The sequence below is a fragment of the Leishmania mexicana genome, chromosome 33 (assembly GCF_000234665.1).
Source record: "Leishmania mexicana MHOM/GT/2001/U1103 complete genome, chromosome 33".
NCBI lineage: Eukaryota > Euglenozoa > Kinetoplastea > Trypanosomatida > Trypanosomatidae > Leishmania > Leishmania mexicana.
This window is the reverse complement of record NC_018337.1, coordinates 536441-551919: the sequence shown is the minus strand read 5'-3', so window position 1 is coordinate 551919 and position 15479 is coordinate 536441. Positions and strand designations below refer to the sequence as shown.

Genomic DNA, 15479 nt, shown 5'->3' with positions numbered 1-15479 from the left:
CGTGTTATGCCCTTCAGGAGGTGCGTCATTGTAAATGAGAGCCGACGAGTGTTCGACACGCGAACCTGTCTGTCTGTTTCTCCTATCCTATCAACCAACTCTGCCTTCTCCTTTCCTTACCGCACCGCACCCCCACCCGTCCTCACGCACACGCACGCCGTTCTCCCCGCTCGACTCTGCTCCCATTGGACGACAGCAACACCGTCACTCCAGAGGTGAGCCGTTTCTTCTTTTTTCTTGTTGCTGCGCCTCCACACACACACACACACACACACACCTCTCTCGCTACCCCCTAACAACTCTACGCTGCCTCGGCCGCTGGAGTCTCTTACCTTTTCTTTCTTGAGTGCGTCTGTCGCTCGCTTCTTCTTCTTCTTGGCTTCCCTAGGCACAGATCCGCCGAGAGCACTCATGTGGGGATTTGAAGCGTACGCAGAGGGCCTGTCCACCACACCCAACAGACACGGTGCACCTCTCGCCGGCGTTGCACCACAGGAGGGAGAAGCAGCGCCTCTGGCGCCACCGCGGTACCTGTGGAAGAAGAACCGAAACAATTACCTGTTTGACGCACAAGGGAAGTTGCTCGGCGCCGCGGAAGTGCACAACCCGACGATATGGCGCACTCATCACGCATTTAGCGCCCGCTGTGCCCTCGTGAGCCCAACGGTCCCCCCCACCGGTGGTGCGGGTGCCCAGTCCTTTGGCGCTCCTGGATGGGCGGAGCAGGCGTGGACGGCATACCAAAGCTGGGCTGTTGGCTTCCGGCTGAGCTCTACGGCCACTGACGAGCCTCATATTCTCCTCAGCGTCGCGCCAGCATACTTTCCGAACTTGGTTTCCGCCACCGGCGAAATCCACAAGGCCAATGCGGCGACTCTGGCCTGCCTGCCATGCGCCCCCTCAGCGGAAGAGGAGGACCTCTACAACAAGCGCATGCTGGAGACGCCGTTAATCTGGGAAGAGCCGTACGCGCTGTCGGTGGAGTGCACGACTCATGGGGTCTTTCTGTGGAGTGACCACTGGGGTATCTTCGGCAGGAAAATTGCCGACCGCTGCCTGGAGGTGCGCCAGGGTGAAGCGAAGCGAAGCGGCATTCCGACGCTACCCTCACCTGACCCATCCCCATCGTCCGCGGCGGCGGATGAGGAGGTGGCACCAGTGGTTTACGATGCTGCGCTGCGCCTGCGGTGGAGCACTGCAGGTACGGGGAGCCAAAGCACCACTGACGGTGGGTCTTCCAGGGCGGTGGTTCCTACACTGTCAGTGGAGCTGAAGACTAGTGGCGACGCGGCAGCGGGAGGAGCAGCGACGACCCGCGAGGAAAAGGTTGGGGAAGAGTTGTGGCAGCATCTGGTTGACCTTCCCCTCTCGCTCGACGAGGTGGCGTGCAAGGCAGCCTTTCGCCCTTACGTGACGCTGATGGAAGGCGGTGACTCGGTTGAACTACTTTGAGGCGATCGAGCTTTTGCGGCTCCTCGTGTCCATTCCTGCGCGCGCGTTCCTTTCGACGTGCGGAGAGGCGTCTGCGACTGTGTCTCGCACCCCTATCGCGTGCCCTGTCGAACGGTGTGTGGGTGTGTGGGGAAGTCTATTTTCTAGTCGACAGTCCAAGAGCATACGTGAGCATCAGCACGATCTGCATGCGTGCCGCTCGTGTGTGAACTGCAGATTGGCGTTCTGTACAAGTGAGCGGCGCCGCACAAATGGACGACAAGGCCAACGTACGCACGTGTGATAAACCGCCGACAACCACAATGCAGAATATATATATATATATATATGTGTGTGTGATGGAGGTGGTAAGGTGCCTCCGCTGATGAAAGTAATGAATGGTGGAAGAAGGCGCTGATGGAGGCGACTTTCGCAGAGCTCATGATGAGTGTCCACCGCACCTCCGTCTCTTGAAAACATCATCAATCTGTCATCCTCTGCAACCCTCACTCCCTCTCCCTCTCCCTCTCCCTCTCGCACTCGCACTCGCTCTGTCTGTGTGTGTGGGGGGGGGTCTTTCCCTCAGCATCCATGGCTGGTGAAGTTTACCGTGCCGATTCGAGTTTCGCAGCACATTGTGTGGTCCGTCCGTCCGTCCGCCCCCTCCCCCTTCTTTCATTCCTGCGCCCTCTCGCTCTTGGACGCCGGAAAGCAAACCCCCACCGTTGAGCTGCACCCACCCCCCGGCATCCCATTACCTATACATATCCTCCACTGTCCTCCTCGGTGCGTTAGCTTCCTCGCGGTCACGATGTCTGAGCTGCCGCATGCCGTGGTGAACGGTGCGTACCTCTTCCTTGTGCTGCAACTTCTTTTTCTGCTGGCAGTCGTGTGGCAGAGCGTCGTCGCAGCGAGTCTTCTGTTTTCGTTTGTGTCCCTCTCCTGTCTGGAGTCAGTGACCTGGGGCGTGCTGGACTCGGGGAAGCAGCAGCACCAGTCTCTGAGTGCTGAGGTCGTGGTCGCTAGGTCCTCAACCGCAGATGTAGGCCGAAAAGAGAAGGACGGAGACACAGAGGCGTTTGTGTCCGCGCTGTACGCCACACACGAGTCGCCTGCGCCCGACAGCTGCCGTGCATCTCATTACCGCTGCACGCCACCACCACCAAGCGAAGAACGCAGTTCTGTCGCGATCGCGAGCTGCATGGAGCGCGACGGTGACCTTGCGTCACCTGTCATGGGCCCTCCGAGTACGAATCGTGAACGCGAGCCTTGCAGAGATGCGGGCAACATCTCTGCAGAGCCGTACTCTCCTATTCAAAACGGCGCCGACGACACACTCATCTATTTCTCCTCCGCATTGGACAAGCCGAAGACGGAGAAGCAAATCGTCGAGAACGTGCACACTCAAGGTGACCAAGGCGACGCACAAGCGGAGATGCAGCACGGGCGACGTGGCGCACCGGTATCCCGGTCTCAGATGCGCGTGCAGTCCTTCTACCTAGCGCCGCGCAGCGACTGGGTGTTCGCAACAGCAGTCATCAGTCTCGCCACGGTGTGCGCGTCGGTCGTCCTTTTCGAGCTTCTCCACTCGTCTGTGCAAGTCGATCCGTCCCCCGCCGGCTCTGTCTTGCCTGGATGGGCCACCACACCAGCGGCCAAGTCGCTCCTTACCGTTTGTGTGGGCATTCAAGTGGACAGTTCGAATGTAAGGCGGCGTTTTTATGAGGCGACTGCTTGCCTCTCCGTCGTGACTTTGACGAGCTGGTGCTTGCTTCTCTGCCGGGCACTGGGCCGGTGCGTACAAGGGACTCACAAAGCCGCGTCTTTTGTTGCCGCTGGTTCGCGTGTGACGACCACCTCCAGGTTGTCGCGCGTACGAGTCTGGTGGAGCACGGCATTGCGACTCTTCGCTGGCGTTGTCACGTCTGCGCCCTACTCCTTGGGGTGGGTGGGTGCAGCGGGTGTCGGACAAGGGACCGCGTTGGGGCTGCTTTCTGTGGCTGTGGTGATGGTGGTGCTGCTTCTCTCCTCGAATGTTGGGCAGGTTCAAAGACAGCGCGTGGGTCACCCCCGTCGACGGTTGTGGGTCCCCTACACCTGCATGCTCCTGTGTCTTTGGGAAGTGCAAATGGTCGTTCTGCTGCCACCAGTGCAACACTCACTCAAAGCGAGAAGTGTGTGGGCCAGGCACGGCCGCTGGCTCGTTGCTGTCGGCGCAGTGCCAGCAGCGTCCCACAACTCGGTGCTCCGCTGGCGTATCGTCCAGGCCATTGGACTGTGGTGGGCCGGGACGGAGTTTGTCTGCTACCACGCCGCCACCCCCGCGACTTCCCAGGTGACGCGCCTCAAAGGCGGACAGAAGCAGCGAGCGCTTCTTTTGCAAGGACTTGCGCAGCGGGATGAAAATCAGTGGTCACGTGCCGTCAACCAGCAGCGCGCGGCACACGGCAAACTGCAGCAGCTTCGGCTTGAGCGAGACGCCTATCTTTATCGACCTTATCGAGCAGGTAGCAACGATTCGTGGCGACACGCGCAACGCGACGAGTCGCGCAGGAGCGGGCATGCGCCGTTTGGCAGCAACGCTAGTCACTGTTGCTGGCTCTGCAGAGAATACCCACAGCACCTACCGACCTCCATCGGTGGCGGCCGTCGCGACAGGCACGGGTGCAACCCGACCCTCTTCCACAATGGACCTTCCCCTTCCAGCGCTGCAGGGGTGCACGGGCACGACACTTGTTGGACTGCGGATGCAGTGGAAAGCAGTTTGCTCTACTCGAACACCTCCGTGTACGACTGCCTCGCGGGGATGCGTGCGCCGTGGCAGTACTCCGAGAACGCCTCAGCGCAGCCGAGCCTGCCGAGCGCGGAAGGCGACTCCGCAGCTGTGCTGATCACCGAGACCCCAGCCGTGGTGCTGAGCGAAAGCGCGGCCGAACCGCTGAAGCGCCACGACCCCGAGGTGGAGCCTTCGCTGTACATGTGGCAGGGGTGGGCCCGGGCGTCAACACGAAGTCTGAATAGAGACGGAGTGGACGGAGACGAGGATGACACTGACGTCCGCCATAGCAGCTGTGGGGCATACAGCAACGGAGAGCACCGCCCGTATCGGTGGGGCCCGCCTCCGTCAAACTCGAGTGCGCACTCCCCTTACACCTTTTCTGTTGCCACGTCAGGCCCCCGCGCGGGCCACGCGAGGTTGCATGGGGCCGCTTACGCGAATGCCACGCCGCGTCAGAACGGCAGTGGCGGCGGTTTCTCCAGTGCACGGTGGCCGTCGATGGTCCATGGCACATCAGTCGACATATCTGCGGTCGACTATGCATCATCGTTCGCGGAAGAGGCTGCGCACCAACATCCGTCCTTGTGGCTGGAAGATTCGACACATCCGAAGGAGTTGCGAGCTGAACACGCGCCGGTGTCGTTGTCGATGGTCGGCGCCGAGGAAACGCGAAGGGCCGCAGACGCCCGACCACCTGTGTCGTCACTGCTGGTGCGTCTACGCGGCAGAGCCCAACTGGTCGCACATAAAGTGGTGGAGCTGCTCCGTGACTACCTGCAGCGCCATACAGTCCCTCTTCCAGCAGAAGTGGAGAGTTCAGGAGCCGAGTGTCCAGCCGCTCCACGCACCGACGCAGCGCATCCTCAGCGGCAACGATGCCGTCAGACCATGGAGGAAGTGGCCGAGAACACGCGACCAGCCTTTGCATCAGCAGCACCACTCACGGCTGCGGAAGGAATCATGCCGCCGCTGGGCATTCATGTTGGCGCACCCTCTTCCACCGCTTCGCGCCGTGAGGTTGTGCGCTTGCCCTCTCTATGGCGGCTGCTGGAGCTGTACGCATTGCAGCACTGGTCGTGTCTGTGCGCGCTTCTCATGCTGATCCGATTCGCGGTGTGCGGCACCGTCATCAATCTTGCGCCGTCGTTTGCGAGCATCGTGTACGCGCTTCTGCAGCGACCCTGGCCACCATTGTGGTACTGGCGCTTGCAGATGCTCTTCTCCGTCTCCGCCTTCCTCGCCAAGTGCGCTGCGCGTGTCTATCTCCTCACCATAGGGCCATCTGTGAGCCTGACCACCTGTCGTTGGCTTAACCTGCTCCTGCTACGCGTCGACGTGACCGCGCCATCCGCTCTGTTGGCGTCGTCGCCGTCCACGTTGCCGTCCGCCATGCTCGGCAGCGAATTCCACCGCGATATGTGGGTGGATCTTATGTTGAGTGGATGCGTCGTGGCGGCTGTTGCTATCCAGTGGGCGGTCGTCTACTCGGACCACTGCGTATTCTGGAATTACAAAGGCAAGCCTGGCGCGACGGCCAGCGTTTCGGTGGCCGCCTTCGCTTCATTAGAGCCCTCCGGGCCGCCCACTCGCGAAGCACACCAGGACAAGCCGCACCGGGCCGTCGCGGAGCTGTGGGGAAGCTGCAAACGTCATGTGCACTGCTGGAGCGCGCACCGCTGCGGCGCTGGCGCCGATTACTACGCCGCGCAACTCTTCTTTGACGGCCTCTCGCTCGCGCTTTTCGGCTGGGCCTACTACGCCATTGTGCCAGAGGACACCGCCACCTCTGAAGGTAACCTTCTCCACGCAGTGCAGCAGAACAACCTGCCAGGCATCTTCGTGGCCACCGCGCTGGGGCTCGTCGTTGTCCTCTTCCTGGAGCGCATCCTCTACGTGCTGCACGCCCTTTTCGCCAAGTACGTGCTACACTTCTTCTTGGCCGCTGTCTACCACGTGCTCTATGTGCTCTGGCGCACCGCGCAGGAGAGCAAGGGAGGCAGCGGTCCCACCCCCTCAGCCGCCACCACGGCGTCGGTATTTCTGCTGCTCTCTGCGAAGCTCGCCTCTCTTTGGTGTGGCGCGCTGCAGCTGCGTCACGGCTACGCACTGTATCACCTGCATGATCCCTTCACGATCAAGACGGACCTGTTTCATTGGTTGGGCCACGTGACGTTTCGCGCTGTGCCGTTCCTCGTGGAGCTGCGTGTCATGCTGGACTGGTCGTTCAGCGCCACAACGCTGAAAGTGCAGCATTGGATGCTCCTAGAGGACATCCACCACACTGTGTATCGGCGCTACGTCGACATGCACGACCTGTACCACACAAGCCGTCACCATGGGCGGCACTTTCCATACCTGGTCCGCCTCTACCAAGGCGTTCTCGGGTTCACCGTCATTCTGCTTGTGCTCTTCTTTCCTCTGTTTTGGTACTCGACGTTTAGCCCGCAAGTGCGCGCGAGCCACGTCACGGCCTGGGCGACAGAGGTGGCCTTTGCTGGGATGTCTTCCGTGCCGCTGTTTAGCGCCGACGCCACGTTACGTCCGTTCAGCTTTCACGCACCAGAAACGCTTTCGTTGGGCGGCGCCACCGTGGAAACCGCGAGCCTCCAACGTTTTGCTGCCGTCACGGACACTTGGCAGACGGCGCATGTCGCGTCGTGCAGCGCCCGGATGTGGTCCTACACACCAGCAGCTCTGCAGGAATTTGTCGATCGGCTTGGTAAACGAACTGAGGTAGTTACTCTTCTTGCGCGTCACCGCGTCACTCGCAGCCGTGCCAGTGAGGCTACGATGACCACGGTTGGCCTCGAAGAGTCGTACGAGCTGCCGTCCACCTCACAGGCTCTTCTCGCCGAGGCGCTCAAGGTGTGGCGCGCAACGGATGACGCTGACTCAGCTGGCACGGCAGAATACTCAGCAAGCGTGTGGGAGCCTGTTGTAGTCCCACTGCCGCTCCTGTACTCGCCGTATGTGCTGAGCTATGGAACGGGTGTCTCATTCCTGTCCGACGTAACCATGCAAAGGGCGAACTGCTCATTGACACTACACCGCATGGGGCGATACCGCGGGTTCAGCTGTGTCAAGTGTGCCGAGGGTGACCAAAGCAGCACGGCAACAGCCACCTTCGCGGCTGCTACGACCGCCAATTCCGCAGGCTCATCGCAGATCGCGTCACGAGCGGAGATTAACGAAATGTCAAGCCCAGTGACGTTTGTGGTTGCGTCCAACAACGTGGCGATCGTGCAAAGCAGTTTCTCGCTGATCCCCAACGTTGGCATCATCGCCCTCTACACGAGCTTTGTTTTGGTGATGAGCAGCTACATCCGCAACTACTTTTCTGGCGACGCGCACCGAGTCGTACTCCTGCAGCTGGCCAATCCCGACCCAGTAACGGAGCTGCTGCGCTACCTGTACCTCGCCCGCTCCTCCGCGAACGACGGACAAGTAGGTGACTTGGTCATGGAGCAGCTTCTCTTCCTGGAGCTTCTCGACCTCCTCCGCTCACCAGAGCGCCTACTGCGACTGGGTGGCCGTCGCGTCGACGACTACGCAGATGCAACCTACCGACAAGCGCTCTACGACGCGACGAGGCGGCCTTTTGCGCTTCCAGATAAGCGAAGGAGTTAGCTGAGATGCCTTGTACATGTGCCGTTCTCTTTCCTTTGTTTCTTGGTCGCGCCGATTGGCGGTGCTGCGCTGCGGAACCACATTGTGGAGCGTCGCAGCATCCTTGGTCTCTCGTGCGGGCTCGTGCGGCGGGTGCCGCTCTTGAGCACGGCGTCTGCGTGCATGGTTGCTCGCTGGCCCTTTTTCTCTGTACACGCGCGTGGTTTTGTTTTCACCACGTCGCTTTACAGCACGTCCACAAGGCGAATATGGCACGGCAGACACCAGCACAGATACATGCATGCATATATGCGTGTGCGCAAGCGTTGTGAAGGTCCTTGCGGGAGAGGCCCCTGCATCACTCTTGTCTGCGCGTCTTGTGTTCTTTCCGCGTCTACGCTTGCTCACATGTGTTGCCGTGTGTGTGTGTGTCTGTGTGTGTTCTACTGTTACCGCTGCCTCCTCCTCCTCCTCCTCCTTTCCTCCCCTCCCACTGTCTATATTCGCCGCGTTGCCTTTTCTTTCCGCTCTTAGTCGTGTTTTTTTTCCTGTTCAAACATGTCTGCATGGACTTGATCAGTTCATTGGCCACCCTCTCTTCGACGTCTTCCATCCTATTCTCTCCCACCCCCTCCCCTCCCTTCCCTTTTCCCTCTCTCCCTCCCTCTGTACCCACCCATCCCCCCCCCCACTGCCACCCCGTTTGTACCCTCCATCCTTTTACTTTGCTCTACCTGTACGCGGTTGGGCCCCCTTCTTTCATAGCCTCCCTCCTTCCCTTCCCATCCCCTCTTCATGCCACTGCTCTCTCCTTATCCCTCTCTAACCCCTCCCCCTCCTCTGTGTGCCTTCCTTGCACCCTAGGCTATACGCTTGCCAGCACACGCATCGCTCGTGCGCGCATGGGCCCGGGACGGATCGCCGGCTGTGCGTCTTTCCGCCGCACACATATCCTCTCTGTTCATATGCCAGATGCATGCGTTGTTGTTGCTCTTCCATCTTTGCTTGTGTGGGTGCGCATGTGTAGCTTCTGCTTTCTCCAGCGCTGTCACTCTCTTGGCCCACGTCACATACATCTATCTGTATACATCTATGTGTGGATGGATATTGGTATGGCTTCCTTCTGTGGCTTCCCGTGTGGTGGTGGCGCTCATTACTTGAGCGAAGTGGGACCTATCTGTCTTTCTTCTCGTCCCTGTCGACCCGGCCCCTCGACTGCCATCACGCAGACGCACGCACAACCGTCCATGGCGGCAATGACGTAAAACATCGACGCTTTGTTTTGTTTTTGTTTTTTCGATGGTAAGGCAGGAGCCCTTCACATTCATGTGTGTGTGTGCGTGTACGTGCGTGGGTGGGTGCTTCTTTTTTTTTCCGTGTCGCTCTCGAACGCGTCCATCTCGGCCTTGGCCCCTCCCCCGTTCTTGCCTACATCCCTCTCACCTGTTCCCGTGCCCCCGTTGAAGGGCTCGTCCCACCTCACCCACGCCTCCCTTGTCCTCGTGTAACCTCCGTGTCCTCCACACACGCGCACGCGAAAAAGAGAAACGTTTTCTGTCGTGCTGTACAGAGATCTGAAAAGAGGACGCACTCACCGAGACGCGCGCGCAGGGGTAGACAAGAGAGGAAAACTCCACCCATCGCAAGAGAGGCGAGGGTACATGACGCATCACCCTCTTGAAAGCGCGCACACACACACAGAGAGACAGACAGAATGCACTGAAGTGTTGCTCATCCCTCGCAGTCTCCGCCGTCCCATCCTCTCGGATCTACAAGGCACGTCTCCCTCTCACCCCTCATCTCTTCACCGTGGCCCCGTCCACCGCCTCACGCGTTACGTTACCGCACAGCCTTTCGGAGAGAGGAAGAGAGGTCACCATTCAAGGAGCAAGAGCGCAGCGGCGGTGGTCGTGCTCTCCACACCGTCCCCTGTTTTGAGTGCCTCTTTTCCTTTTTCGTTGTAGCCACGGGGGATTATCTGGCCTTGCGCGGTGGCGTGCGCAGCTCGACATGGACCCGTTTCAGCGAACGGCCGATTTCCCGCGCCACGCCTTTCGCATGGTGCCGATGACACACCTCACCTCCACGACCGGGGCCAAGCCGTCTGGGTCTGCCTGGTCCTTCCCTGATGGGAGTGCGTCCTCCTCCTCTGCCATCGGCGCACAGCCATCTGGCGGCCTCGCCTCAGGGGTCCTTCAGAGCGACACTGCTGCATGGATGCAGCCAAGCTTTCATAAGCTACCTGAGAGCGAGGAAACAACACGGAATGTACGGAAGTGGCATCAGTTCGGACTTCAGATTGGGTCGGCGGCTTCGTCGCGGCCGTCACCTCCACCAGAACAGCAGCAGCAGCCACAAACCACCGCCCGTCTTCGCCCCGAGGAAAGCGCCGACGACAGGGACGGGGTCCAGTTGCTACACGAGCGCCGCCGGAACAGAACTGCAGCGGCGGTGAACTCTGCTCACGACGACGAAGTAGTCGTGGTGAGCGACGATGACGAGCACGCCGCGAATGGCGGGAGTGCGACGTGCCAACGGCAAACCGAGGCGGCCCCGCCGCGCACCCGCATCCCCGGTCCAGCGCTGGTTACGCTGCCCAAGCGGGCCCCTGACACAAGCGGCGCCGCCTGCACCGACGTCATCTTTCGACTGCAGGCGGAGCTGGCAAAGCTATCAGAGAAGGTGCAGCACAGCTCTGAGGAGCAAAGGTGTGGGCCTCCAAAACGCAACAGCAGCGTCAGTGGCGACTGCGGATCATCCCTGTGGACAGCGAAGCACTGGGGCGGCAAGAAACGGAAGAGGGATGCGAAGGCAGCTCACAGCAATGACCGCGACGAGAGGGCGGAAGCAAACGTGGGCAGCACGCGAGACGAGACCGGCGCCGTCATGCAAGACCGGGGCGCGTCCGGCAGCGGCGCACGAAGCAAGCCAACAGCACGGAGGCGCGATGGTGCCGGCACGAATGCCGCTGCTGACGCCTCCGTTGCGAAGAGGAAGCCGAAGACGAGGAAGCGGAGTGGGGGCGACGCAATCCTTCCTGGTGCCCTGGACCCCTCTGTGTGTGCGATGCCGGCTCCTCGCACGCTTTTCTCTCTGACGTCCTCCGAAGCTGGCGGGGGCGCGATGGCGGAGCTGCAGAATGGACCCACCGCGGCGGCCACGGTCTCTGTCCCCTACATCTATCTGCAGGAATCGGCCGAGGAGCTGTTCAGCGACGTGCGCCGTGCCCTCAACGACCCGGATCGCATCCAAGCACCACCCCTGTTTGTCGGCGTTTCGGCCCTCACTGGCAATACCAGCACGGCAGCGGCGCTCGCGAGGGTGGAGTCCCGCACGAACTTTACCTGCTACAGCAGCGGCGCCAAGACGGCTAAGCGCCGCGTGTCGTGCTGCTTCTCCTCCCTCGACCCCGTGCGTAGCCACCAGCACCTGGAGCTTGTTCTGATACGGTGGAAAGACGACATGTACGCGCTGCCGGCACAGACCGTTGGCTTGGCGTTTCTGTGCCGCGTTCTCACAGAGCTACCTGGGGTGGAGCTCATTACCTTCAATGCGCAGGTGCTCCTGGTGGCGCTACTCGCTTACTGCAAGGGCACATTGTGGTCGAACTGTGTCAGCGACGTGCGCGTGATGGCGTGGATGGCTCAGCTGCACGTGGCAAGTACTCTGTCGAAGGCTCCTCCCGCCGTGCACGCTTTAGCGGGGGGAGGCTCCGCCGCCGCCGCGGACGGGGCGAGTGACGCGGACACGAGCGTCCTCTACGACTACAGTCAGTTGCTCCTGCACGTTTGTAGCGGGAAGCTGCCGCCGACAGTGCAGCTGGAGAACGTGAGCAACGCAGGGTGCTTCTCGCACTCAAGGACCATTTTTGCCGAAAGCATCGGGACTGCCGCCGCCGCCGCAACAGCAGCCCCCGCGCCGCCCCTAACGTCCGCACAGTGCCAACTAGCCCATCAAGTGTACTACTTGGCCACTGTGTACCGCAGTCTTTACGGTTTGCTGGGCAGCAAAGGGCTCCTGCAAGCGTTCCTGCGGCAGGAGAAGCGGATTGCGCTCCTGCTGGCGCTTCTGAAGTACAATGGCATGCGCGTGGATCTGCACGAGGTTCACCGCTACGAGAAGAGCTGCGAGGCGGAGATGGCACAGCAGCGCCGACTTGCCAGCAAACTTGTCCCGGAGCTTGGCGAGGACTTCAATATTCAGAGCCACGATCAGTGCCGCAAGGCACTCTACGAGGTGCTTCAGCTGGGCAAATACTTGCTCAAATCCGGAAATGGCGAAGCCGTCGGCGCCACTGGGCTCACAGTCACAAAAGGGGGGCGGCTGTCAACGGCGGAGGATACACTGCGTGCCCTCGCCCGGCATCACGAGTTTCCTGCGTGCTTGTTGCGCTATCGCAAGGTGTCGAAGCTGATGCAGACATACGTCGAAGGGATGATGGGCTACGCCGTGGTGCGCTCTAGGGCACAAGCAAGCCCAGCCCCTTGTCGCGACGGCGTTAACGCTGAGGCGGGGACCAGTGAGAGCACGGAGGGGCGGCAGCAGGCGCACGACAATGATGAGGGCGCCAAGGCCGTGTCGCCGCTGGTTATAAGAGAAGCGGTGGACATGAACGACGACAGCCCGTTTGTAGATCGCTGGCTTCACACGAGCAGCAACGGATACGGCACTAGCAGCGCCGAGCCAATGCCAGCACGAAACCAACGGAGCAGCCGAGAGGATGCAAACGCGACGCCGGCGGGCGAGGTTATTCTTCCTGCAAGGGGGTACGCCACGCTGCACCCAAACTTTCTTCAGGAAGGCACCGACACTGGACGGCTATCCTGCGTTGAGCCGAATCTTCAGAATCTTCCACGTAATGGCATCACAGCCGCCGTGGCAGGCAATGACGCCGAGGAGGACGGCGATGATGACCTCTTGGGTTTTCGGCGCTGCTTCGTTGCCGCTGGCGGATGCGTGCTCTTGTCCATTGACTACGAACAGATCGAGCTACGCGTACTAGCGCACCTATGCGGCGACGCCGCACTCGTAGAGGCACTGACGACGTCGGCAGATATTCACCGGGCGATCGCCGAGGTGGTCTTCAAGAAGAAGCCCGTAAGCACTGAGGAGCGCAGTCTGGCCAAGCGCGTCGTCTTTGGTGTGCTCTACGGCGCCGGCCCCAAGACGCTTGCGACGCACATGGGCGTTACGGTTGATCGGGCGCTGCACATCACCTCGTTGCTGACAAACGCCTTTCCCGGCATCGACGCGTATCACCGCCGCGTCGTCGAGGAAGCCCGCGCCAATGGGTTCGTGCGCACCCTCAGCGGTCGCCTGAGGTACCTGCCGGACATCCGCAGCACGGTGCTCTCGCGACGGTCGTATGCGGAACGGCAGGCCTTCAACAGCGTCGTGCAGGGCAGCGCGGCAGACGTGATGAAGATGGCGATGCTTGCCGTGTCAAAGGAGGTGCTGCAGCGCTACGATCGCTCCGACGTATCCCTGCTTTCGCAGATCCACGACGAGATGGTCTTCATGGTGCGCAAGGAGCTGCTCCCGATGGTGGTGCCGCTGGTGTCCTCAGCGATGTCGCACGCCATGCAGTTGCTCGTACCGCTGAGTGTGACAGCTAAGTTTGGCGATTCGCTGGGTAACTTGCAGGAGTGGTCCGTGGAGCACGACCTAGGCGTGGTGTAGACGTGTAGCAGTGCGCCGATAGCGTGCGCGCGCATGTGCATGAGAAATAACGAAGAGGTGGAGTGGGTAGGAGGTGCGAGCCCCTCTTCAGAACTCGCGAAATTGCTGCTGCTGCTGCTGCTGCTCTGCAAGTCATTCATCATCTCTTCGATTTGCAAGATGCGGGCTTTCTTCGTTGTAAGGGAACCACTGCGCGGATCAGCACAGACACACAAGCACACACACACACACACCTGATCTCTGGTACAGGGAAAAACTCGAAGGAACGTTGGTCCTGTTCTCTCCTTGAACAGGACGGCGCTCGACAGACCATCCGCGATGTATGGTACGCCCTCCTCCTTCAGCGACGAGACGAGCTCGGGCAAGGCACCGAGCCGGTCCACCGTAACATCCCCGCAGCTCTGTCCTATTTATAATCTGTGTCTTCTTTTTCTGCATTTCCCCCCCCCCCTCTTCCTGTGCACCTCCTTCCCGGCCTACTGCCCTGCCATCATCGCACCCTGCCGGCCAACGCGTGTGGAGCACACGCGCACTCACCACGCTACTGCTGACGCGGTTGTGTGCACTTCCCCTCGGTCACCTGTTTCCTATTACCGGTCTGCATCATTTCCCACAACCGCATACGGCACCGCTTTTCGTCGGCAGAGCTCACTTGTCATTATACACATGCGCACGTCCCTAATCAGCTGCGGCTACTGTTCCTGTTCTTTTGTGTGTGTTTTTCTTGGGATCTAATCCACCCTACGCACCGTCGGCGCCGAAATGCGTGCTCGCTCTCTCCTGCGGCAGCAGGCCTCAGCCGCGACGCTGCAACCCCTCCGCTCTATTGTGGCCATTGGGCTGCGTCAAGAGTTTGAGCCGCACTGGCCACTTCCGCTTCCGCCGCCGCTGCCGATGCACAAGCGAAAGCATACGCTGGTGCTGGACATTGATGAGACGCTCATCCATACGTACGCCATGAGCCTTCATGACAGCAGCAAGGATAAAACCCGCGACCCAGCGTTGCAGGGTGTCTCCCTCATCGACTACAATGTGCTGCTTCGCCCGCATCTGAAGGAGTTCCTGGAAGAGGTGAACCAACTCTTCGAGGTGGTCTTTTGGACGGCAGGGACCGCCTCGTACTGCTGCGCCGTGCTTGACGCGCTCGAGCAGCAGGTGATGCAGCTGCCGCGCTCCTTCTACAGCCATGTGGAGCTAGCCAAGGAAAGTCATAAGATGAAAAGCAGCACAAGCCACACAAACTTCTACGCCCTCTCACGCACACAGACGCTGGAGCAGCAAGGGTACATGAAGTACCTTCCCATGCTCGGGCGGAAGATGAGCAGCGTCGTTATGCTGGACGACAACGTGCGCAGCTTCCCACTCACGCCACGCAACGGCATTCGCATTGACCCCTTCGACCCTGACGACCGTGTGTTACAGCGTTACATGTTCGCCCTGCGCCGGGTCCAGGAAGAGAAGCCGCATGAGATGGAAGACGCCCTGGTGCAGTGCCTGCAGCAGGGACAGCAAGAGGTTGCCCGTCTGGAGAAGGATCGTGCCTTGCTGGATGTGCTACCAGTGCTGCGAGCGGTGGCGCAGGTGCCCGCCGGCAAGGACGTGACAAAGGAGCTGGACCACTGGCGTGACCTCGATTACGTCCGCTGCGACGACTTTATGGAAACCATGAATGTGCGCTCCGCGGTGCGGCAGCAGATACTCGGCGTCACGCTGGCCGAACGGCGCACCACACCGATTCCGGCGCAGAAGCTGGGTTTCATGAACAGCGGCTTTTTGGAATCAGCGAACGCAGAGATGACGCTGCACCACGCTCGTAGCGTGCGCCATTCCAATCTGTAGTCCCTCGCAGAGCCGCCGTCCAGCGGAGAGGTGTGCCGAAGTGAGCCCCGTGCCGCTCCCCACGCGTTGTTCGTGCCCTCTCTGCAATGTGTGGTGCACGCGCGTTCTGATGTAGGTTGTTGTTGCCGTGGCTTTCACTCACATG

General features: G+C 60.5%; 4 protein-coding genes across 4 annotated transcripts; all 4 read left to right on the top strand.

Annotated features, from left to right (window-relative positions):
• Nucleotides 1–411: 411 nt before the first annotated feature.
• Nucleotides 412–1452, top strand: LMXM_33_1280 (conserved hypothetical protein; the record flags this gene model as incomplete). The annotated part of the gene is made up of 1 exon (XM_003878670.1): nt 412–1452. One exon carries the CDS (start codon nt 412–414, stop codon nt 1450–1452), a length of 1041 nt encoding a protein of 346 aa, XP_003878719.1.
• Nucleotides 1453–2242: 790 nt separating this feature from the next.
• Nucleotides 2243–7837, top strand: LMXM_33_1270 (conserved hypothetical protein; the record flags this gene model as incomplete). The annotated part of the gene is made up of 1 exon (XM_003878669.1): nt 2243–7837. The coding sequence occupies one exon, from the start codon at nt 2243–2245 to the stop codon at nt 7835–7837; it is 5595 nt and encodes a 1864-aa protein (XP_003878718.1).
• A 2865-nt stretch (nt 7838–10702) lies between these two features.
• Nucleotides 10703–13495, top strand: LMXM_33_1260 (mitochondrial DNA polymerase I protein A,putative; the record flags this gene model as incomplete). Its single annotated transcript, XM_003878668.1, has 1 exon — nt 10703–13495. The coding sequence occupies one exon, from the start codon at nt 10703–10705 to the stop codon at nt 13493–13495; it is 2793 nt and encodes a 930-aa protein (XP_003878717.1).
• Nucleotides 13496–14257: 762 nt separating this feature from the next.
• LMXM_33_1250 (putative NLI-interacting factor) lies at nt 14258–15334 on the top strand (the record flags this gene model as incomplete). Its single annotated transcript, XM_003878667.1, has 1 exon — nt 14258–15334. One exon carries the CDS (start codon nt 14258–14260, stop codon nt 15332–15334), a length of 1077 nt encoding a protein of 358 aa, XP_003878716.1.
• Between the last annotated feature and the right edge of the window lie 145 nt (nt 15335–15479).